At 38.6% G+C, this 23051-nt stretch overlaps 1 protein-coding gene across 1 annotated transcript in view; it reads left to right on the top strand.

Moving 5' to 3' along the window:
- MAP7D3 (MAP7 domain containing 3) overlaps positions 1 to 23051 on the top strand; it is a 45808-nt gene that overhangs the window by 5353 nt on the left and 17404 nt on the right. Inside the window, exons 2-7 of the mRNA XM_075053773.1 lie at positions 8975 to 9076; positions 9909 to 9989; positions 11424 to 11587; positions 15048 to 15162; positions 16116 to 16148; positions 21269 to 21370. Coding sequence (XP_074909874.1) covers positions 8975 to 9076; positions 9909 to 9989; positions 11424 to 11587; positions 15048 to 15162; positions 16116 to 16148; positions 21269 to 21370 — 597 coding nt within the window. The remainder of the gene's footprint in view (positions 1 to 8974; positions 9077 to 9908; positions 9990 to 11423; positions 11588 to 15047; positions 15163 to 16115; positions 16149 to 21268; positions 21371 to 23051) is intronic.

The following is a 23051-nucleotide window of genomic DNA, read 5'->3' as shown; positions in this document are numbered from 1 at the left end:
TCGATGTGTTTGCATATGCCTGTCCAATAATTAAAACTGTTCTAGATGCTGGTGATTAATTTGTTTGGAGTGCGGGATTCATGGAAGAAAAATCAAATGTTGCTTGAAGTGTTTTTGTTTGAAAGAGAAGCCTCAGCTGCCCTGCATAATGCCTCAGCCATCCACCCTATATGCCTGTGGTGTTCACTGTGTACATAAATGGACACAAGCATTTGCTTTTAAGGAACGCTGGCCTAGTTGCTTGACAATTGTTTTCCTCTAAATTATTTTTATTTTCCAGGCAGTTTGGAACTTCTGCTTACTAGGTGAAGGATCCACACCTGAAGTTGCCTTTGAAGGAAACAGTTAACCACTAGCCGTGCTCAGAATACCTCTGTCTTTCCTCATAGTGTTTTTTGCCTTCATAATTCACAAGGAACTTTTAAAATACTGGTTTATGAGTACTTAACTGGCTCGTAATTTACAGACAACCTCTGCTATTTAAATGCACTGACCTGAATCTTGGAAGGGAGCAAAGATACTGTAGTGGCCTCTGAATTGCCTTCTCTGGGCAAGTGTTTGAAAGCTTCCAAGTGTTAAAGTTCCTCTTCCAAGTCCAAGAGGAATTGGCTACAAGAATATAGAAATCCTGTAGAGATCTTTATACTTAAAGAACATAATTTAATAGAACACACTTATTCATTTGAAAGTTTATCCTCTGCTTAGTTTTGCCAAGAGAATTTCTTAAAGGAACATATTTTTGCAGTGCAGCATTGATCAGTGGTATGTAAATTGTGTTCTGGACATTCAAAACCGAGGACGGTTGTCTCCAGACAGAGCAGATCAGCGTCACCTTACTCACTTTCAGATTTCTCTGAAAGACTCTGCCACTGGGTAGTGAATTAAGCAAAAACATAGTCTCTTTATTGGTCCCTTTTGCCCCTTTATCCTGCTTGGTTTTTCTACACCTGTTTGTCATTTTTCACTTACCCATTCTTCAAGCTCTTTGGCGCAGGGACCGATTTGGGCCTACTTTGCTCCATTACTTGCCGTGGAATGCCTCAGAGTTTTCATTTTTTAATTAGCTAGGTTAAGCATACAGTTTTAAGAAAACTTGCAGTTTAATTCCTTTTACATTTTGCACCACTATGTTCTGCTTTAGACAGTGGGTTTGCTGCATTAAACACGCTGTGGACCTGTCAGTGTCTTATAGCATTGTTCTGGTGCAGGTCTATATTGAGTGATTTGATTTGAGTCTGGAAGCTGGTCTCTTGGGGGTAAATACCAACACAGTCCCTCTTTCTGAAGCAGAGACAGTGTTTGAATGAGCGCTAAAGTTGCCATAAGAAATTCGTCAAGTGTAAAAGGCAAAAGCAGTAGTTTTCACTGCTATCATGTAAAGGAGCTATTATCCTTGCGTCTAAAGAAAGCTCAAAATTGTGTTTTCACAGGGTTTGTCTCAAGTTAGTTGTGACTTGTAGTGCTAGGCTGTGTTCTTTGCTGGCATTGTTTGGGCTGGGTGTATTAAACAATAGCCAGCCTGCAAACAAGAGGACAAAAGCATTTACAAGAACATGCTTTGAGCAAGCAAAAGAAACCAGACTGCTCAGGAAAGGAGGAAGTAGCGGATAGAAGTTAGCTGATTTTCAGTGTTAGGGATAGTGCAATATAAAAGAAAGAAATAATACAATGGGGAAAACAGATGTGAAAGAGGAGAAGAGAGCAGAAGTTTGTCTTGAAGTTACTTTTTGCAGTGGCTATGCAGAAGTGTGAACAGGAGTCAATTTAAGGCAGCCTTCAGAATTGGAGGAGTAAAGCAGAGGTAGCTGATTTCTGTCTAGCTTTTGCTGACGCTTGAGCTAGAATGACGGTAGGAACTAAACTGCTCAGACCAGGTTAGAAGTGGGACTGCTCTGATTTAAGCCAGTCCAATGTGAAGGACAAAACAGGTTAGAAATTTTTTTTCCTAATGTGCTTCAGGAGCCTGAGGCATCAGAAGGTGTTATTAGAGAAAGAAAATGTTCTGTACAGCAGAGTGGCTACTAATAATCTTCGACTCTGTGTTTAAGACTCCACCATTTTACCTTTTTGGTCATTCTGTAGCTGTTAAACTGGTGTCTAATTCTGTCAGGTTTGGAGTGTTTAATCTGTATATACCTATATGTAAGCATTTAACTTATGTCACATAACTACTAAATTTCACAATTAATCCACTTGAAATTATATGAGGGCATATTTATTATATAAACTGCTTTCATTTTAGTCCACTGTATTAGGATACTTAGGATACTATGGAATTTCCACTATGCAGAAACGGATAAATAATGATTTCTGTTACACTTGGGAAGATTCACAAGGGACTTTTAGTCATAGTTTATTGCATCAGCATTGCAGTCAGTGTCTAATATATCTAAAAGAAATCACTCAAGGTGGATGAAAGCAATTTCTGTTTGTTTTGCAGTTGGCAAGAGGAGTTTGTAGTTGCCAACCCACAGAAACTGTGCAGAAATATTCACTTTACATCTAAAATGCAGCCATAATGTATTCTGGTGGAGAATGTTACAGAGAGTACAAATACCTTAGTGCCTTGCTCTTTCACTGAGAAACATATAACGAGTGCTTCAACCTTTCCAAAGCTCTGGCTTCCCTGTGGCTGTGTCTTACTAAGACTGTGCTTCTAGACAGCAAAGACAAGACAGCAATGCATGGCCATTTGCTAAAGAACACAGTTGGGACTGTAAGGCTTGTATATCCTTTATGCAGGAAGCATCAGCTTTGAAGAGAGGTCATTGTGCAGATAAGCTTGGTAAGCACAATGGAATGTACAGATTAATAACTAATGCCAGGTAGAACAGGGAAATTATCTGAGTTGTGTTAAAGCTCACAGAGAGTTGGGAACATGTGAATTGCGAGAAGTGTCCCCTTCGGAGGGCCTTTTTGTACAAATCATGTTATCGTATCAAAAGAGATGGTGAAAGACTGTGTTCTTTAAAAAAAAAAAACAAGTGACAAGTGGATCATGCAGAATGCAAAGCCTTTTCAAGTTTCTTTGGGAAGGTGAGGAAGAACTGTGGGTAAGAGTGTGGCAAAGGGCAAAGTGAAGGCAGCAGAAAGCCAGTGAGCGAGTGAGAGTAGAGTATCTGCTGTGGTTCAGTTTCATTTCTTTCAAGGGGTGAATAATAACATACCTTACTAATAAAGAACCCCAAATTGTGAAGCTGGGTGTCTTTTCCAGAGAAGGGAGTGGATTTAGCTTGTCAGCCCTGTGTGCACAGTACAGGCAGTGCTTCTTACCAACCTTATGATGGCTTCTGCAAGAGTTGGGGACATCTTTGTCCTCTTTAAGCGTTGTGATGGCAGTTGCTTTTCCCATTAAGTAGAGAGAAGCATAACTCTTGGCTGAGCAGTGTGACCAAGGTTAAAATAAGAGGATATGAGTGACAGCAGGAATCAGTAAGGCTCCATAGAAGATACATTTACAGTACGTATCACTAGCATTTGGACTAAGGACGGTACTCAGCTGATGTGGCTGTTGGACAATGGTATAGCACCTCTGACTGTAGAAAGTTTTTGGAGATGGCTGACAATTCTTTTAAGGACAAATTTTGATTCCTTGGTCTGTGCTTGTATTACATTCAAGTTTGGTTTAGATTATGTGCTTCCCCTGGGGAAAAGTGTACAGAGATCAACCCACAAATTAACTAGCAACCTTCCTGGTGCCTCTCTGATCATGCCCTAGGCTGAATGAATATGGTAACATGTCTTTAAGATTGCTTCAGCTGTATCTTTGTAGGTTTCCTTATAAGGCCTAAGTAGTGTTTTGTTAATGATGTGAATTTTTTTTTTTTTATGTTTCCAGCTCTTAATCTGAGCGTGGATGTTTAAGGATAAGTAAAAACTTACATTCTTGCAGATATGTCTCAAATACTTACTTGTGGAGCTGCTAATTGATATACGACAAAGGAATGCTTGTGTCAAGAGTTTTCCATTGGGATCAATACTTGTGATGAACTGAAGAAATCATCCCAAACTGCCTTGAACATTGGGAAGAAAACCAGATTGTTATAGAGAATTAGCTGCAGAAATGGTCTTAAGAGGAGGAGGAAAGCACGTAAAGGTAATAAAATAGGTATCACATGCAGGGAATAAATATAGAATGAAAGTGTGCAAATAGAGTCTGGAATAAGGATAAGACAACAGGAAGCTCTTCTGGCCTGCTGAAGCTGAGAGACATCGTGCACTGCTTTCTGGAGATCTGTGTGCTTCCCATCTGGTGACTGCCCAGACAAAATAGGAGAACCATCTGGTTTCCAGCTGGTCCGTCAGAAGGTGCCTACTGGGAGGCTCACGTGTTTGGTTGTGGAGCCTGTCAGTCCTTGCAGCCCAAAGACAGGACGTGAGGATCAACAGGGAAAGACAGAAAGGAGGGGGAAGGCAGGGAAAAGAGGAATGTGTACAGAGACTACTTTTCTGCTCACGCTTAGAAACTTTGTGTTGTCTGCCTGTTTGTGTGAGGGTGCATCCTTCTGGTGTCCTTTAAACAAGGAGTAATGGTGTAAAACCAATACCTGATTTTTAAAGCATCTAACATATGATCTTGCATCTATTTGTCTTAACCTGTGTTAATTAATGAGTGGAAATCGGCTTAAAAGACGGTCGCAGAAATCTCAAGCTTAAATGCTGACTTTCCTTGTCTTTCCTGAAAGCATGGTACAAAAATTATTAAAAGAAGAAGGATCTGAACAGTGTTACTGAAAAGGATTACTATCCACTAGACAAACAGTAGCTGCCTGTAGTGGAGCAAGACAAAAATGGCATCTTGCAGATTTGACACGGTTTGCTATGAAGTCAGATATTTTGCTGGGAAGTTCACTTTTGGTTTATGGATTGTTTATTGGCTTGTTGTTACCTACTTTAAACTTTTATGGAAACACTTAGATTCATAACAATGCTTAACATCCAGGCTACCTGCTAACTGTTGTTTCAAAGGCTTAGTCTGGGATTTTTTTTCTTTGTTTGCTTTGCATAAGGAGTCATTAAATCATAAGAACCAGAAGGATTGCTGTGAAAGTCGGCACGTTCTGCTCTCCTTTCTGGTTCGGCATGGGAAGGGAAGAGCGAGTGGGGCAGCATCTGGCTGGGTCACAGATGGTGGGAGAGGCGATGGCATGGAAGCCCTAAACCTCGCTAGGTGAAGGGATGGAGCCGCTTCAGTCCCTAATGAGGTTTACTAAGAACAGCAACTGTGTGGGTCCTTTGACAGTCTTGGCAAGGGCCAAGGGTATTAACTCAGTGCAAGGATTGAAATAGAAATAAAGTTTTATTTTTAGCACCGGTCTCTTCAGGGCATATTGGAAACCTGATAGGCGAAGGGAAGTATCGTCATGCTCAGTGCAAGGGAGGCACCACCGTACCTGCGCGGTTAGCGTGATCATGAGCTGGAAGGTGAAATTGGGAAAGTCAGCTTTATCTGGCACATTGCCTCCTGCAGCGGCTGGTTCCTGGTGTTTCCGTTGGTTTGTTTTATCCATGATACGCTTGGCCAGACACATAGTGCTAAACGGTGGTGAGGGTGCAGAAGGAAAACTGCTTCCCAAATTAGCTGACCATTTTATGTTCCAAATAGCTCTATTTTATTATGCATGAATGCAAATATTATTATTGGCCACATGTGTGGCTTGTACTTTTACGAATTTTAGCTGAAATATTTAAAGGTAGACTACTGTAAAATAAGCACACACATTATGCTGATCACAAATTATAGTTGTGAAAGCCTTTAGTGACTACTGTGGGAAGGAAGCTCGGAATAGAAATGAGACTTAATTTGCCTCTAACAGAATTTTCTTCTCTAGGAAGTTTGCTGAATGTATCCATGAAGGCAACCCCCTGTAATATAGCACGTGACACAGGTTGTAGTGAAATGGTTGTTAACTGGTTTCCTGTTCTGGGGTATCCTAATTAATCACAGAAGTATTAGGCTTATTTTACAGAGATAGTTAGATTTGTGGAAAATTCTTTTCAGTGAAGCTTTGCTCCGTAGCAGACTACTACATTCATTATGGAAAACTAGGCAAAAAAACTAGACACTCATGCCAAAAAAACATTTAAATGTATTCAAAATTAAGATTTCTTTTATCCTATTAAAGGAAAATAAAATCTGCATTTTTTTAAAAGGTTGCAGAATGCAGAAGTATGCAATTCCTTTTCTCTTATTGTAATAGAATGTGGATTTTGAAAATCACAGTTTCATATTGTAAATTTACCATAAAATTGACAAGGGCTGTAAAACCTGTCATTTCACCTGAGACTTGGTGAAATTGAGTTCACACATCTTGGGGATGCATCTAATGTGATGGCTGTTCCCCTCTTAATAATCTTTTGTTCAAATCCCTAGTTCACTTTTAATTCTAACTTTCTGTTAGTTAAATGGATTGCTTCTGTGTAACATGAATGTGCACTCCTAGTGCCTTTAAATCTGCTACTTTCAAATTTGTAAGCATGTTGTTTCTATGCAAATAATGAAGCATTGAAGCAGTGAACATAAATATTTGAACTGACGTACAAAAAATCCCTGACATACAAAATCCTTTGGCTAAGTATTTCTAGACTATTTTCACCTCTGTGTCCTTTGCAAGCTGTACTGTTTCTGTAACCCACTTTCCTGTTCTATAGAACCTCAAGTAATTTTTTGCAACCTTAATTAATTAAGATGAACTGACTAATTGCTTTGCAGATGACACGTTTTTTTAAATGAGTGCCTTCTAATCATGAACATTATTCAAGTGTTTATTTTTTTTAAATGAATAAATACATAATCCCCTACATCCATTATGACTGGTTTGTTGCAAGATTTCTAAGAGTAAAACACTTCTGCAAGTAAGATAAGATTAATATTGTACCTGTTTAAATTGCAGCTTGCTTCTTAGTGTAACTTTGTTACAGAAATTTTGATGTTTAAACTTTGAGAGTTGAGGCAAAATTCCAGTGTTGGTCATAACTAAACCCAGTGTAGGTGTAGGGTGAATTTATTCTGTTGGGCTCATTTCCCAGCTGGGCTGGGCTGAATTGGCGCAGTCTGCATGTATACCTCCTGTCTCTCCTCCCTTGCTGATGGAGACTGAAGAAAAGATGCAACTGGGTTTCTGTATTTGTCATAACTTTAAATGGTATTTGAAGAAGCTTATGTTCATTCAGCCTTTATGATCTAGAAAGGTGTCTTTGGATATAAATGCCCTGGCTGTATATTTTTGCTCTCAGAATAACCTGCAGTAGGCTGGTTTTACTCAGGCTGTTTTCACATCTAATTGTGTTGAGAATATATAATTTTGTAGTTCTCCACTTGCTGAATTTTTGGGCCAGGTTCCCATCCACGTGACATGCAATGATGTACAAAATCAGCTTTTTTACTCACTTTTGGTCTACATAGTGAAATTACAGTGAGCCCTTTTTTAGTTGTTCTCTTTGCCAATTGGTAATCTTACCGTGTCGCAGTATATCTGGTCTCTGACTTGTTTGAAAAGAGCCTCAGAGATGTATGGGATGGAACTGAGGAAGACTTTTGTTTGCTGCTGCAATGAAAAATTAATTCAAGACATGGCAACAGCTGCGGGTGACAATTTAGAGTTGCTGAATAAGTATTGTAATCGGCATTTATCACTGACATCACATGGGATTAAATACTTTGAGGTAATTGTTCTTGGGCGCAGCCTTAGGGAGGGTTATTACCATGACACAGCTAGTTGTCATGGCAATGCATGGAGAAGAGGGGGACTCTTCCTTCCTCCTTTGCATTCTGCACTACTCTATTAAAGGGAAGCCTGAGATCATTGGCAAAGCTGTCCTTGTCTTTTTTTAAATGTAGCACCAAATTCTACTACTCGTCCTTCACATTATGGTTGAAATCTCGGCACATTATGTGTTACTTTTGTGGATTGCCTTTTCTGTTTAAAACAGGCGTCGACTTCTGCTTTCTCGTGTTTGGTTGATTGCATGGTGTGTTCTCTTGCATCCCCCGAAGTTGGGCTTTTCTGTAAGAACCAAGTTGATCTCCCCGTATCTGTCAGCCAAGGTTAGAACAAGGTGTCACTGCTGTAAGGACACTCCTGTTCAAAGCTGTGCAGGAAAATGGGGTAATGCCGTATGACAGGTTGCCCTGCCTGCTTTCCCTGTAACGCTTCACCTTCACACCCTAAGAAGTGATCAGTTAAAGTGAAAGTTGATACCAAAATAAAGACAATCTGTGGAAAGTGATACAGTAAATTAGTCTCCCTGACTTCTTAATGGGTTTTGTAATTTAGCGAAATTAATATTGCTAGCATTTCATTTCTGTATGATTAACTGGGAGTCGTAGCCCTGCAGTTCAGTGTACTCACCTTGGTGAAACTCGAATAAGGTGAACGGGTCTCTGCACAAATGCTCAAATTACTGTTTTGGAGTCTAATTTATAATTAGAATTTATTTTTGAAGATCCAGTTTTAGAAGTATGTTGTAAGCATCCATTAATGGTTTACTCTATGCAGCTAATCTACTTTATGTTTCATGTCATGAAGTAATGAAAGGTCCTCATAAACCTTTCCCTGCTTGGGTCTCATCAGAATATGATTCTACCAGTGCTAATCGACTCATACATGTTTGTTCAGCCCACAAATACACGTGCAGTAGCAAAGAGTTTTTATTATTAAGTCAGACTCATATCTTTGCTAAATATTGCTTTTCTTCTTAGAAAAGTTATTTAGTAAGTTTGGGGTTTTTGAAACTCTGTAGTCCTTTGCTACACATTTTAAAACATAAGGGTTTGTAACTGTTGTTTTTACAATGAAAAGCTGCGCCAACTCTCATTTGACAAGTTTTTTCTTCTTACAAGTTGAGCAGTCCCAAGTTATTAAATAACAGGAGCTACAATGTCAAGTAGAATTTTATGTATTTATTTTAGATATTTATTTCATGAGTTTTGGTTGTAGAGCTTCTCTTAATATGGAATGATTCTTTCTCACAGTTGCTGCAGCCCAAGCCATAGCAGAAGAAAGAAGAAGCCAAAGTGGTGTTAGCCCTATTGCAGTCCAGACCTCAATAAATATAAAGACAGCAACTAAACCAGGTATAATTATTGGTCATTGTTCTTAATGAAGTACTGGGTTCACAAGGGAGAGTTAGCAGGGAATGAATAAAACATCTTTAAAAAGAAGTTTGATGTTCTGTCTTCAGGAGGCATCAGAGCATAAAGTATCTGGTAGATGGTTCATAGATTCATTGAAGGTCTGGTTTTGATGACAGACTTTTGCTCTTTACTCACTCAGAGTTCAGTTGGTGAAGTTGCCTATCTCTTCAGTGGGTCATAACAACAAAGATAAATGATTTTTTTTTTTTTTTTTGTGCTCTGGTCAGATTACTAGTTCACTTCTTGCTGAAATTCAATTTTTTATACCCACAAGGACTTCAGCAGTCTTGGTTCTGCTTAGCCTGCAAACTAGCTGTCCTACAGTGCTTTGAATTTGTCATGACGGGTGAACTATCTGTTCTCAGATTGAGTTTTCCTAGATTCCTGTAATTCTTTATCATAGGAATTCTGATCAAGAATGAGGATCAGAGCTGAATTTGGAATAAGGGTATGTTCTCACACGTCTGACTTCTGTTCAGGCTTTCTTTTGACTGTGTGCATTGGGCCTTTTAGTATTGTGTCTGCTTTCTGATGTACCTATTAAAAATAGTGGATTGGTTGTTGTGAGGGAATGGAAAGAGGAAAAAGGAGGGTATTCAGCTTCCTATGAATTTTTCAGATTACATCTTTGAGTGTGCAGTGCTTTGGTGGTATGCATATCTCTCAGGAAGTTCCATTATCATTTTGATAGTAAAGACTTCCGACCTTTTTATTTAAATTTGAATGTTAAAAATAACTGACAATTATGTGTCTTCAATTTTTCTTTTGACAGTGATAGATGGTTCCACTCTAAGAACAGAAGAAAGACAAAGACTGGCCAGGGAGCGTAGAGAAGAGCGGGAAAAGCAACATGGTATATTCATGTTTCATTTAAAAAACAATTTCCTAAAATGTTTGTGTTGAAGGGGTAACTTACTCCCTTAATACATGTTCAGTCACTTTTTTTCAGCTTGCTGGGGACAAGAGACAAGGCCTGCTCATGGTCTTTCATCAGTGACCATCTGTGAACCTGAATGGAGAAGTATTAGATTTGAGAGGAAAACATTCCAGAGATTTTTAGCTTCTTGAAGCTGTATGTCACTTCTGACCTTCCATTTCTTAGTCACCACCAAGCAAATTTAGCCAATTTCTTATTGAAAGCCTTAACAAAAACCCTCCTGAAAGTAAAACTTTTAGCTTAGAACCGCTTCCTGTAGCACTGAAGACTGAGGTTTGGGGAACGCTGATGCAGAGAAAACAGAAAAGATTTAGCTAGTTGAATGGCTTGATTGCCTTGAACACTGCTTCTCTTGTTTCCTAGCACACTGAAATGACTCCTGGATTGAAGTGTCAGCAGTATACACTTTATCTTGGCAAAGAATCTGAGACCCAGAGAAGAGCATAAAACTCTTGCCCAGCTTTATGCTGTTTGTGACGTGAATCAGTGCATGTATGTGCAGCAAGAGATGAAAGGGTCACAGTATGCCCTGCAGTCCTGGTTCTTGGTCTCCCAGCTTGTGAGGAGTGGTGTCTCTCTGGCCTGTATGTTTGTTTCTTAACATAAAAGCATAGACACACAGCAACAGGAATGATTGTGTTACCCTAACGTGGAGAGAGGATAGGACTAGGACACATACAAATTCAGAAGTATTTTGGGGGCCTTATATGTAGATACTGCCTGTGCATTGTTGGTGTAGTTATCTGGTCTCTCGGTTCATTTCATCTGTCTAGCTGCCGAAAATACTTCCACTGTGTATTCAACCACTAGCTTTTTGTCACAGTATTTGAAGCTTCCTGTTAAACTGTGCACAGCTGTTCCTAGGTGGAGGCTGCGGAGAATAGTGACATAACTATTTTGAACTCGAATCCAGTAACTGTGGGGTTTTCCCATCTTGTCACTCAGTGCTTTAAATCTTTTCATTATATCTTGTTCTAAAAAAAAAATGAAAATCGCAACAGAGAAAATTCTGCCTTTTGATACTCAACTTACTACTCTACTTACAAAGGCTTCACTGTTATGATGGCAAGAAAAGTATATGCTTAACATAGGGTATATGCATATCCTGACATTCCTGTCTAGACAGTAGTCTAATGGCAGGAAAGTTTCTAATTCCAGCCTAACCTGGGGACAGGATTAAAGACTCCTCTGTCGTCATGTGCAATGTCATCCAGCTCTGCAAGCTAATCTTGCTGTATGTTTTAGCTTTAAGTGATGATAATTTTGCTTGGTAGTCTCTTGCCTGTAAGTTGCGTTGTAATATCAATGAATAGTTAAGTTTTATTTTAATTTTTTCTTGAAAATTTACAGCTGCCAAAGAGACACAAATCCTTGAAAAGGAGAGGAAAGCAAAACTCCAGTATGAAAAACAGTTAGAAGAAAGGCAGAGAAAGCTAAAAGAACAGAAGCAGAAAGAGGAACAACGGAGGGCAGCAGTAGAAGAAAAGAGAAAACAAAAAATAGAGGAGGAAAAGGTACTATGCATTGAAGTTCTATAGATTTAAAGAAACTCCTACATTGTTTTCCTACCTTACTATGCTCTGAACTAATGTGAAACAGAAAGTTACGGAAATGTTGAATGTATTAGAACATTAAAAAAAAAAGTCCTCATCTGTACAGTGGGCTACTGTTGTAGTTTAACTTCAGCCAGCAACTAAGTACCACGTAGCCGCTTGCTCATTCCCCCCCACCCAGTGGGATGAGGGAGAGAATCAGAAAAGTAAAACTCATGGGTTGAGATAAGAGCAGTTTAATAGGACAGAAAGGAAGAAACTAATAATGATAATAATAACTACAATAATAAAATTACAATAATAATAGTAAAAGAATTGGAGTATACAAAACAAGTGATGCACAATGCAACTGCTCACCACTCACCAACTGATGCCCAGTTAGTTCCTGAGCAGCAATACACCACCACCCCCCAGCCAACTCCTCCCAGTTTATATACTGAGCATGACATCACATGCTATGGAATATCCCTTTAGCCAGTTTGGCACAGCTGTCCTGGCTGTGTCCCCTCCCAACTTCTTGTGCCCCTCCAGCTTTCTTGCTGGCTGGGCATGAGAAGCTGTAAAGTCCTTGACTTAGTCTAAACCCTACTTAGCAACAACTGAAAACATCAGTGTGTTATCAACATTCTTCTCATACGAAATCCAAAACTTAACACTATACCACCTTCTAGAAAGAAAATTAACTCTATCCCAACCAAAGCTAGGACAGCTATACAGACATAGGTCCTCATTCCTCTTCCCAGTGCTAGCTTTAGCTATACCCGAGGCACTCAGGACTTCAGGAGCTATGGCTGCTGTTTGGCCACTGGTTATTTTTCACATGAGCAAAAACCCCACCCCATATTCCTAGATTTCTAGATTCCTTTTGGTGCACTTTGTAGATTCTCCTTGTAAATCAGCGCAGCTGACAGGTCTTAGACTTTTCTTAATTCTGTGTCTTGCTTCCTGGGAGCCCCACTGTGGCCTAAGAGGCTCACGTTCTTTCTTTTCAATTACAGTTTGTAACTATATGTTAAGCGGTTGATAATGTTATCTGTATAGTTACCATTTGCTGCTTTGAACTGTGTATTGACTGTTTTTATTTGGCTCTTTGCCTTTGCTTTGACTGCATATGCACCAGCAGAACAGTATTTGAGTTGCGGAGCTCTTTGCAAATTGATAGAAGCTGAAAGTAGAAATAAATACATGAAGTTATGCTATCCCTTTTGAAGAGTAGGTCTGCTAGTGCATGTTAAAGGTGATGCAAGTTCTGAAAGGGTTCATTTCCATGGTGTCAGCAGTAAAGACATGACACACACATGTGCTTTTATAAGGTAGTTCTAACAACTTGCTGTGGGTCATGGATGAAGAGCCTGTAAGCCTGGCCGGCTGTTCCCTTGGGAGTCCAGGCATTGTTACATTGTTCTAGCAATACATCTTTTTTACCCTTTTTGACTGGCAGTATTCTACACTGGTGTTTGGTTATCTGTAATTGGCTTCTGGGTGTGTTCAGTTTGATATTCCATTTGAACTTCATGGAATAGTTCACATTGCTGGAGAACAAGCAGAAATGTTTTGGGTGGGCCTTGACTGCAGTCCACTGCAGTATCATCTCTTCAAGCAACTACTTTAAGCAAAAAGCATCCCTTATGCTTCAAGAGGTGTTACCCCTAAGGCTATAGTACATTTATTCATGTAATTTTGAGGATGGTGGATATGTTTTAAGTGGCCACTGGGGTGAATAATCAAGGAAGACAAGGACTAGCCGATGAGCGATTGGTGTTAACCTCATCTTTTACTTGGTCCTTGGAGGAAGATGACCTTGTACATAGAGAGTTATACATGAAGAATCCGGCAGGTGGGAAAATAGCGTGCACTTGACCTATAAACCTTGCTTTCAACCAGAAAGTGAAAACAGATCTTGACTTTGGTACTCTGACATTAGAAAATAATCACTTTTAAAGAAGCTAAGCTATCTTAGGGCAATATTTGCCATCAAGGTACCATCCACAGTTGTAAATTTAGTAGATGGAAGTGCATCAAAATATACAGTCTCCAACATTCTTGTTTGGTACTTCAGCCAAGTCTCATTTAGTTAATCATCTTCCTTAGATAAAGTAGAAACAGCAGCACAGTAGCAAATACTGTGGAAGAAGAAGTGATTCTCTGCCTGAGTCTTGAAGACAACTAGCCATGGCTGGGATTGAGATACCTGTTGTCTTCGCTCAGTTACTCAATTATTCTGTACAGCTGTGCAACTTGCTATGTTGATGTCTTGAGCTGAAAACTGATTTTCTGTTTTTTTGTAAAGTGAAGCCTATGTCTTTAACTGTGACTTTGAAGTATTACCGCACTGCGGATACCTCTATGGAAATATCATCTACAGATTACATAATGTCTGGGTACTTTGGCACCTTAGGTAAACTCTAGTTCAGGTTTCTTTAACAGAGGGGAAGCTAAGCTTTGTATTTCAAACAAAAACTTTTATTTTTATCTTTTGTCAGTGAACGGAATCCTTCCTCCCTTCCTTCCAAGTTTACTTTGTCTGTTATACACTGCGATTTTTTTAGTTTGTGTTGTGAAATGGTGTTGAAAGAAGGTGAAAGTCTTGTGTCCTCTAGAGGGAGAAATATTTGGATAATGAGTCCCCTTGGCATCTTGCTGCAATGTATCAGCAGTAAATACTGCTTCAAAAGATCACTTGGGATATGGCTATTTCAGAAGAGAAATCTGTTGTTGACACATGTATGGAAACCTGGCTGAGAAGAAAGTCTAGCATGGTTACAGTTCATCTTTATGCACAAGAGCTAAAGTTCCCCCATTAGCAGTTGCCAGTCCTGGACACAGAAGCAAAAGCTTCTTTCAGTCTTCTTTATCCTATCAGCAGTGGTTGTTGAGGTCTGGAGTTGACTGGTCTTTTTTGCAGTTTTGCCTCCATGTCATCATATATCATCATATATCTATTAATGCCAGTATGTGCTAAGACTTGGGTCAGTGTTTGTATAGTTCTCTGAAAATACACATAACCTTATACTTGGTATTTTATAATGGAGAATTTTTATCACCTTTTATAAATAACTTCAGGATAAAATAGTTTAAAGGGTAAGTAGGGTTTTTTTGCTCAGTTTGGGGTTCATCCCTATTTAGAAAGTAAGTAGTGCTCTCTACTGAATAGGAAATCTGTTTGGTGGCTATTTTAAGTAAAGAGTAGAATAGATTATCTGTGCTTTAGCTCAACCTAATCATGTTTGCAGTGTTTTGAAACCAGTAATTGCCCTTAACATTCTTTGCATGATAGTTTTTGTAACAAAGGCTTGTTATCAGGCAGTATAGGTAAGAGATTTTAAATCATACTGGGAGAAAAAAATATATTTTGTCTTCTGGCATAGCTGTGCTTGCTTTATATAGTTGTAAGCTTCATAGAGATGTTATTTAATGATAGGAGCGATATGAAGCAGCTATGCATCGTACCTTGGAACGGAATCAGCGACTGGAAACACGACAGAAGAGGTGGTCATGGGGAGGATCTGTAACTCCAGATTCAGAGAGCAAAACAGGTAGGTAGCACCTTTTCTAGCATGGCTGAAATGACAGAGTATTATGTGTGAACACTGGCAGGTGCAGCACTATTCATAGGGACCTGGGCATCCTTTCCTATCTTGGATCGTACAACAGGATCTGTGGGTAGCTCTTGGGGAAAGAATCATATCTGTTCTTGCCCTGAAATGCTGCTCAGACTTAGAGCTATTTTTGGCTTTGGGAAGAGCTAGAGAGAAGCCACATGGGAAATACAACACCTGGCAGCATTGCATTGCCAGCCCCCAACCATCAGGTAAGGGGAATTGTAATGTATAATGTTAAAATAATTCCAGGTCCTTCAGATGCAGTACATGTAATGGTGTGCTAAGACTGGTGATAAACAGAACAAAAAAAATGTACTGTAACACTACATCCAAAATGTTTTAAACACACCCTTAGAGTTACAGAATGCTAACTGATTATTTAAATGACCAGTAATGGGTAAGGAGAAGCAGTGGGCAGTGTCTGAGCTTCTTGGAGAATAGGTTCTCTTCTAGATTAGGTGATGCATTTAACACTTTAATTTGAGCTCAGATTTTTTTCCTATTTCACACAATTAACTGTTTCAGCTTGTCAACATTCTGAAATTAGACCAGTAAATCAAGATTGCAGTGGAAGGGATCTTTTCATGCACTACCTAACTGGAAGACCCTGCCAATAAGTTACTTAAGTTACTGTCCAGGAATGAAATAAAACAAAAAATGCTTTAATTCAGCCTATCTTCTGAATTGGTGGAATTGAACTGAGTGTGTTTTAGTAGTGTCATCTTCTGTCAGCATGATTTTTGTCTTTAAGTGTTTATTTGTAACATGTTTGAAAGTGCTTTGATATAAATTATCATTATGATATCCAGCTTCCCCATTTTTTTGTTACCTTGCATTGTTTGCCATTTGACCTTGTGACTTTGCTTACAAACCCTCTTCTTCTACAGAACAACAGACCACAGATGAAGGTGGAACTGGTGGTATTGATTTCTAAAATGTTCTTTTTCTGTCGTTTTACTCTCACTACTAACCTTTTAAACTTGAGTTCTTGTTTCTCTGAAACTAAGGAAAACCATCTTCTTATAGATCTTTTCCTGGATCTTGGCCAGCTGTGCAACAAATGTGATCCCTAAGTAGAAAGCAGCCCCCTACGTTTTCAGCTATCCCTCCCAGCTAATTAAACTACAGCTTAAGTCATGGCATCCTGAGGGAATTTTCAGGGAAAGGATATGTGCATTTGGGTTTTTAAAGATGACTGGATACAGCATGGGAAAGGAGAAGAGAAATTCTTAGTGGCGTGTTTTTGAATATAAGTTAGTTAAGTAGTCTAAGCTTTTTTTTTTTTTTAGGGCAATTTTGAACTGTTTCATTGTTTCCTAATTTGCAAAAAGTACATGGTAGGGCTTGGTTTGTTTTCTTTTTGCTTAGTTTTACCAGCAATTGAAGTAATAATTGGCAAAATCAAATTATATTTTGCTGAAACTTTGTGAAAGGGAATGGGTCCTTTGTGCAGTTTGATACTTTTTCCATTAAGGGTTTTGCAAAATCAGATCTGTCCAGTTATCTAAACGTGATTCTATACATCTAAATGTGTTTTCATTGGATTTCTGGCACTTTCCAGTGCACAGACTGAGCCATTCATAGAAACACATTGGATCACTGATATATTTGTCAAGGTTTAATAAGCAAACTTATTTCTTGTAGCTAGTTTAAGATGATAGCTCTCAGCTGAGACGCAGCTAAATCTGAATTCTGAAAATCTGTGCATGCTCACAGCATTACTAATTCAATACAGCTGTCTTGTAATGCTGTGACAATATGAGACTTGAAAATGCAATGAAAGTCTGACTGAGTATGATTTAACTACTGTGGCTTATTCTGGCAACACAGCAGAAGCATGTGTATTTTATTTAACTTCTCTCTTCCCTTTCTCTGCACAGCATGAATCTCTAATTTTCTCCAAAATTAGCCAGTTTGACTGGATTGGTTTACCTGTTTAACACATGTTCCTTGGATACCTATATAAATCCAATTACTGTATTCCACATTACCAAATGCCATTTAACCTTGAAACTAGGAAATCGCATTTGCTTTACATATTTAGAAAAGCACTATTTTTTGTCCTCCTCCATTCTTTTCTGTCTTACCTAATTTTAAAGCTAAACTTTATAACAAACATAATATTCTTTGCTCTCTCTTAATTTATGTGAGGAAATGAGTTTTGTCTGTCCTTTTGATTGTGGAGAAAGATCTTCAGTGCTGCTGAAGCACATTAAAAATAAAGCGTCTTCCAACAAATTGCTCCTGATGTAATAATAGGCGCTTAAGCTGTACCTTATGCATCATAAAGTAACAAGAAGAAGAGCAGATAAGTTCAGCTACAGTAGATCAATTTGGATAACTTGGCACCAATTTTGAAAAAATTGACTATGGAAATAAACAGATAATGCAGTGTTTTACTAAGACACCTGTGTATCCACACTGTTTTAAATCTGTGTTTGATTTTATGTTGAGGTTTCAAACATACAGCTGTCTTACCTGGGGTGGATATTGTGGAATCATGATTGGATTTACGCTTCTCATTATTCCTGTTTCAGGATCATTCTTAGCTTTTTATCTTTCTGGGAGCTCCTCACTTAATTGTTATTAAAATCTACCCGAACCATGTAGGATGCCTAAGTCCAGCTGGCTTTCTAAAAAAAAAAAATCCTTATTTGGTCCCTTTCACCTTATGTTTGTGTGCATGAATGCTGGAAAGACAGCAATTACCTTTTTTTTTTTTTTTTTTTTTTTTTTCTCTGAAAAATTACACCATATGAGCTCTTACTGCATTACATCATTGTGGCTGAGTGGTGCACCTTGTCTAACAGCATGTCTAGAGCTAGTTTCAATGCAGTATTATTTTTGCACCATCAGTTTCTGTGGCAGATTTGGGATTAAAGGCTCCATTTCTTAAAATGAAAACCATTGGGGGAACAGATTTCAAATATTCTTTACATTATTTTAGGACTAAAGACTTTCTTGTCTATTGTATTGCTGTGCAAAAAAATACAGCATCAGACATGTTCTTCCATGAACTGGCTGTGTCAACAGTAATATTTAGGAACGTTGACTGGTAAAGCAGCATTTGTGGGTAATAGAGGTAGTGTGATCTGGAAAGTAAACCCCATGTAATTGAGCATTTCACCAACCATCAGCCATTCTGTATTATGCACAGAATGTGATTCACTGAGACTGCACCAAGTACCCTGCTGATGGCCTGAAATTTAAAAATTGATGAAAGCCCCAGAGTCAAATGTTACATTAATGACATTGCTGTCAGTGCTAAGATGAAACATGCAGGGTGTGGGTCTGCCAAGAGAAATGCAAGGCTGTCTAATATAGCATCCTTGATGACAGAGTCCTTGTAAATGAGGGAGGTTTAGTGATGACTGCTAAGCAAAACGAGATGTTCAGGTGCATCTGTAGTTGAGACATGTGCTATTAGAATAGAAATTGGGCTGCCAGAGTCTCTCCTTTCTAAATAAAGAGCTTCCTTGTCCTAGTAGAAATTTGGAAGGAAGTGAGAGACGGATAATATTTTGTTTAGCCTAAGTTTATCCAACCTCAGATAGGCAGTGCTGCAGCACCCTCTCTCAGTGAAACTCAGTGAGAAGCTAGGTTTGAGAGCTGCTCTTTCTTATAACAATTTTCTTAAGATACCGTATTTCCCAGCTCCTTACCCAATTGCAAGCCTTGCTGCATGGCAGTCATATGCTTTCTTTGGCTTTGCTGCTACAGTTTGCTTTCCCCCTTCCATTAAAAAATACAGTTTGGTATCACATGGGATTTGTGCTGTATGCTTCTTCCATTTCAAATCTCTTGATGTAAGTATTCTAACTTTCTCCTCAAAATACAAAAGATATTTGAGGTATTTTTTCAAAAGATATTTTATAAATACCTATGTAACCAGAATAACTTACTCAAGAATATCCTGTCTGTCTTCTAAAGCTTTTTTTCCTAGTGAATTGTCCAAAACTTTAAAGTTTGCAGAAGCTGTCCTGTGGGTGACGTAGGGGAAAAAGTTGAGGCTATCTGATCATATATTTGCAAATATATTGATCAAAAAAGCATTGACTTCTTAAGATCTTAGGCAATTAATGCAAACTAAAATTTTCTGGAAAAAGAAGACTTAAATAGCTGTATGAATACCCTTTACCAATTAGATTTTTTCTGTCAAGGCATCAGTTGAGATACTAGCTCATGCCCTCACCACTGCTGTTCCCCTGAAAAATAGAGACTGATTTTTTTTTTTTTTTTTTTTTTTTTGTATGAACAGTCATATTTAGCCTGTACTTTTTTCTTTTGAGTCTTCCGGTAGAAGTTTCATCCCTTGTCTCTACCAGACAGCACAGCCCATCTCCAGAACTTGTAAGCTTGCTGGAAAAGAATTACTTTGCTCAGTGTAATTTTTCTCAAGGCAAGATTTAATTTTTTGCCCGCTGGGTCTTAGTAGGTGATGGACCAAATCTCAGATTTCATGCAAGAGCTGAAGTTCTAATTTGAACCAAGAGAAATTTGTATGAAGCATCTCCACGATGTTTGGAGGCCTTAGACTCACAAGCTTGAATTCAGGCAGGAGCCAGGCTTTCTTTTCAAGAGCAGACGCTAGAGGGTAGTCTTTACCTTTGAAAACACCCAAATACATTAATTGTGAGTTTCATGATTTTCATATATAAAACTTCTCAGGGCTGTTTTAGTTACCCCAGTACTCAGGCTTCATTCATAAAGTGCCTTTTTGTTTTGTTATGTTGGGAAGGTACCTGCTAAGCTCAGATCTTCATTTCTTAACTAGATTCAGTAGATCCCCCTTTCTCCCTCTTAACCTGTGGCAACTTTGCTCTTGTTCACTGTGACAGGAGCTTTCTGCTTCTGTAGCTTCAGCTCCAAAATCTGTTTTTTACTTGACATGGTTTTGAGAGAGGCCCCTAGCTCATGAAGCCTGGATTGGGTACCTCTGTCAAAAGCATGATGCAGGGGCAGGGGTGTCCTTAGGAATCCTTATGTCCTGGCTCTTCCTATAAGGAGTTGCTATAGCATGCTGGCCAAAGGAAAAAGATGCTGCCTCTGTGGTGAGTAGTGCTGCTTTTTCCTTTGATACTTATGCACTAATGAGTTCACATTAATCATCTTTGCTGTCCAATATGCCAGCAAAATCGATTACTTGTGTTTGATGTATGGAATTTCTTGTGTTTATTATGCTAGTCTGCACAACTTTGTGTGCATTACTGCTTTCTGCTTATTGAGTTTCCATAGCAACAGATACGTGCTTTTCCAAGGCTTTCACACTCTGGAGTAGTGTTCATCCTGAAAGTACATTATTTGAAATTAAAAAGCAGGTATTTATCTGTCTTGTAGTAAACTTGAAATTTTGCCATGTGAGATGTGATTTTTATGTGTGTATATATATGTCTGTGTGTATACACATACAAAAAAATAATGCTTCTTGCAGCAGTTTTTTTCAGAAGAGTTACAAAATTGATAGGAAACATGAACTTAAGGAATACCTTTCAGAGAAAAATTGGAAATTTCTATAATAGTTACAGCAGCCCTTGGGAAGTAATCGGAAAGAGGAATGCTTTCTTGCCTTTCCTCATGATGTGCTTTTATCCCTCCAAAAGTATTTGTTTTGTTTTTGTTAACTAGTGATTGAAAAACTGTTTTGACATACCTATGTGGAAGGAACGAAGAAAGAAATTATAGGTTTTCAGGTTTTGTTGTTACTTTTTCTGTCTTACCAGTCTGGTAACAACACACAACTTCAGTAGCTTTTGTCTTTACAAGTTAGGAGCACAGCGTTTAAAAATCACTTGTTTGCATACAGGTGTATAAAATCTTGGCATGGCTCTACTAAATTAAATGCCTGTTCTGTGCATGTTAGAACTGGTGCTAATTGTATGAAGTCTATTCAAAGGGAAAAAAAATAATTTCTGTTTCTTATTAAGCAAAACTGGAAATAGCTTTCAGGATGTAATACTTCCAAAGTTCGCTCACAGCAACGTGTGAAAGGTTATTCCTCAGGTATGAAGGTGAATTCTAAAGTAAGCACTTTTTTACACAGCCAGCAAGCGGTCCACCTCCACAGCAAACCTCAAACAGACAGAAGCTGTCATGAATAAACGGTTGTCATCATCTGCAGCGCTTTTAAATGCTTCTGATCGAAGTAAGTGTTTGTGTGTCTGCTGGTAGCAGGTGTACTGCTTAACTGTTATTTGGGGAGGAGACAGGAGGTGGAATGATACTCCCTTTCCTCCCTTGCTGTGTAACTCATTTCATATTTTGATCTCAAATGCATTTCATGCAGTTTGTTAATCCAGCTTCACTGTTCAGGGCTTTGACCCAGTTGATGTGATCTCTTTTAGAGGAGAAGAGTAACGGTAAAGATTGCTGGTTTTTTATTTTTTATTTCTGTTAATTGCTTTACTAAAGTCAAATCTTGGTGAATGATTGATTCGCAAATCATTTCACATCATCGTTACGGGTTTGCATGCCTTAAATCACACCCTAAAATTTCAGCAAAATAGAAGTAGTACAAAAATAAAGTTTTCTTTGTTCTGTTAGACAGCTTCAGACACTTGATTGCCTTTGGGAAGGAGAAAATCAACTTAGTTTTGACATCTTTCTGTTGTGCCAGTCCTGTACTCTATAGACACACACTTTCTTTTTAGTATTAGAATTCTGCTTTAACCAAATAGAGAAGGATGCATGAAAAACCCTGATACCTGTGGGAGTTTTTTGGGTGGTAGGAGATTGTTTTGTTTTGACCTGGAGTTCTAGCATCGTTGTAGCCATAGCGTGCAGCTCTGACACCATTTCCTAGCCCAATAAATTAGTGTAATCTTGATACTGATGCTCAAATTACACATTTCTTAAACTGTTAGTGCACACCACTGCTTGCAAGCACTCTGGGTTACTTAGTGTGCTGATGATTACCAAGGAATAGAAACAGCCTGGAAGGCAACTATTTCTTTAATTTTAATTTTTAAGGGTTTCTGAGAGTGTTTGCACTCTAGAGATCGTCTACGAATTTCTGTGGCTTCCAGTCTCATTTTGAATTGCATCTTTGAGGTAGATGAAGCTCCTGACTGTAGCATGTCGTGTTTCAAATGTGCACCATGCAACTAGTCTTAACAGGGATGTAGAGAATGAGATAGATCTCTGGTTTTCCCACTTTCTGGTAAACCTGTACATGTGAATCTCCTCTCTGCCTCCTCCTCTCTGCCCCATCCCGATACATTCTGTAAATCATGGCAATCTGCTTTCTCCAAATAATTTAAAAAAAAATAAATTACTATGAAACACAAGAAATTGTCCTAATCTACTTGTTAAGAAAAATAAAAACTATTTGCATGAACACATATCAGCTTGGTTTAGCCTGCAATTTACTTGTGGAGAATCTTTCCAGTGTTTCATAGGAGCCTGCCTGTATCCCAAATGTCTTTTTTTCCAAGATGATGAAAAGCATTAATAAGCTAAGAGCTGTTTAATACAAAACCAAATTCAACTAGGTCTATGCTATAGTGTTCTGTCAATCTGCAACCTTTGATCAAATGAGCTGTGCTAGAAGAATCCCTAACATGGACATGATTTTGCTGGTTCATGTTGGAAGGTGATGCAGCAGTACTCATACACTGTATGCCTGGTAGGGAAATCAGTGAATATATCTATACTAGCATAGCTGCAGGGGCTCTGAGTCACTGGAGACTGCTTGTGATTTAAAATGATATTTATATATAATGTGTCTGCAGGGTTCAGCTCTGAGTGTGAGTCAGAAAAAAGGGCTGTAAAGTACAAATTAAGCCACTAACAAAGGAAGTCACTAATTATTCAACTCATGGGGATTG

Source organism: Buteo buteo, chromosome 22 (assembly GCF_964188355.1).
Source record: "Buteo buteo chromosome 22, bButBut1.hap1.1, whole genome shotgun sequence".
NCBI classification, from domain to species: Eukaryota; Metazoa; Chordata; class Aves; order Accipitriformes; family Accipitridae; genus Buteo; species Buteo buteo.
Note: the sequence above shows the minus strand (reverse complement) of the source record. Positions and strands in the feature narration are given on the sequence as shown.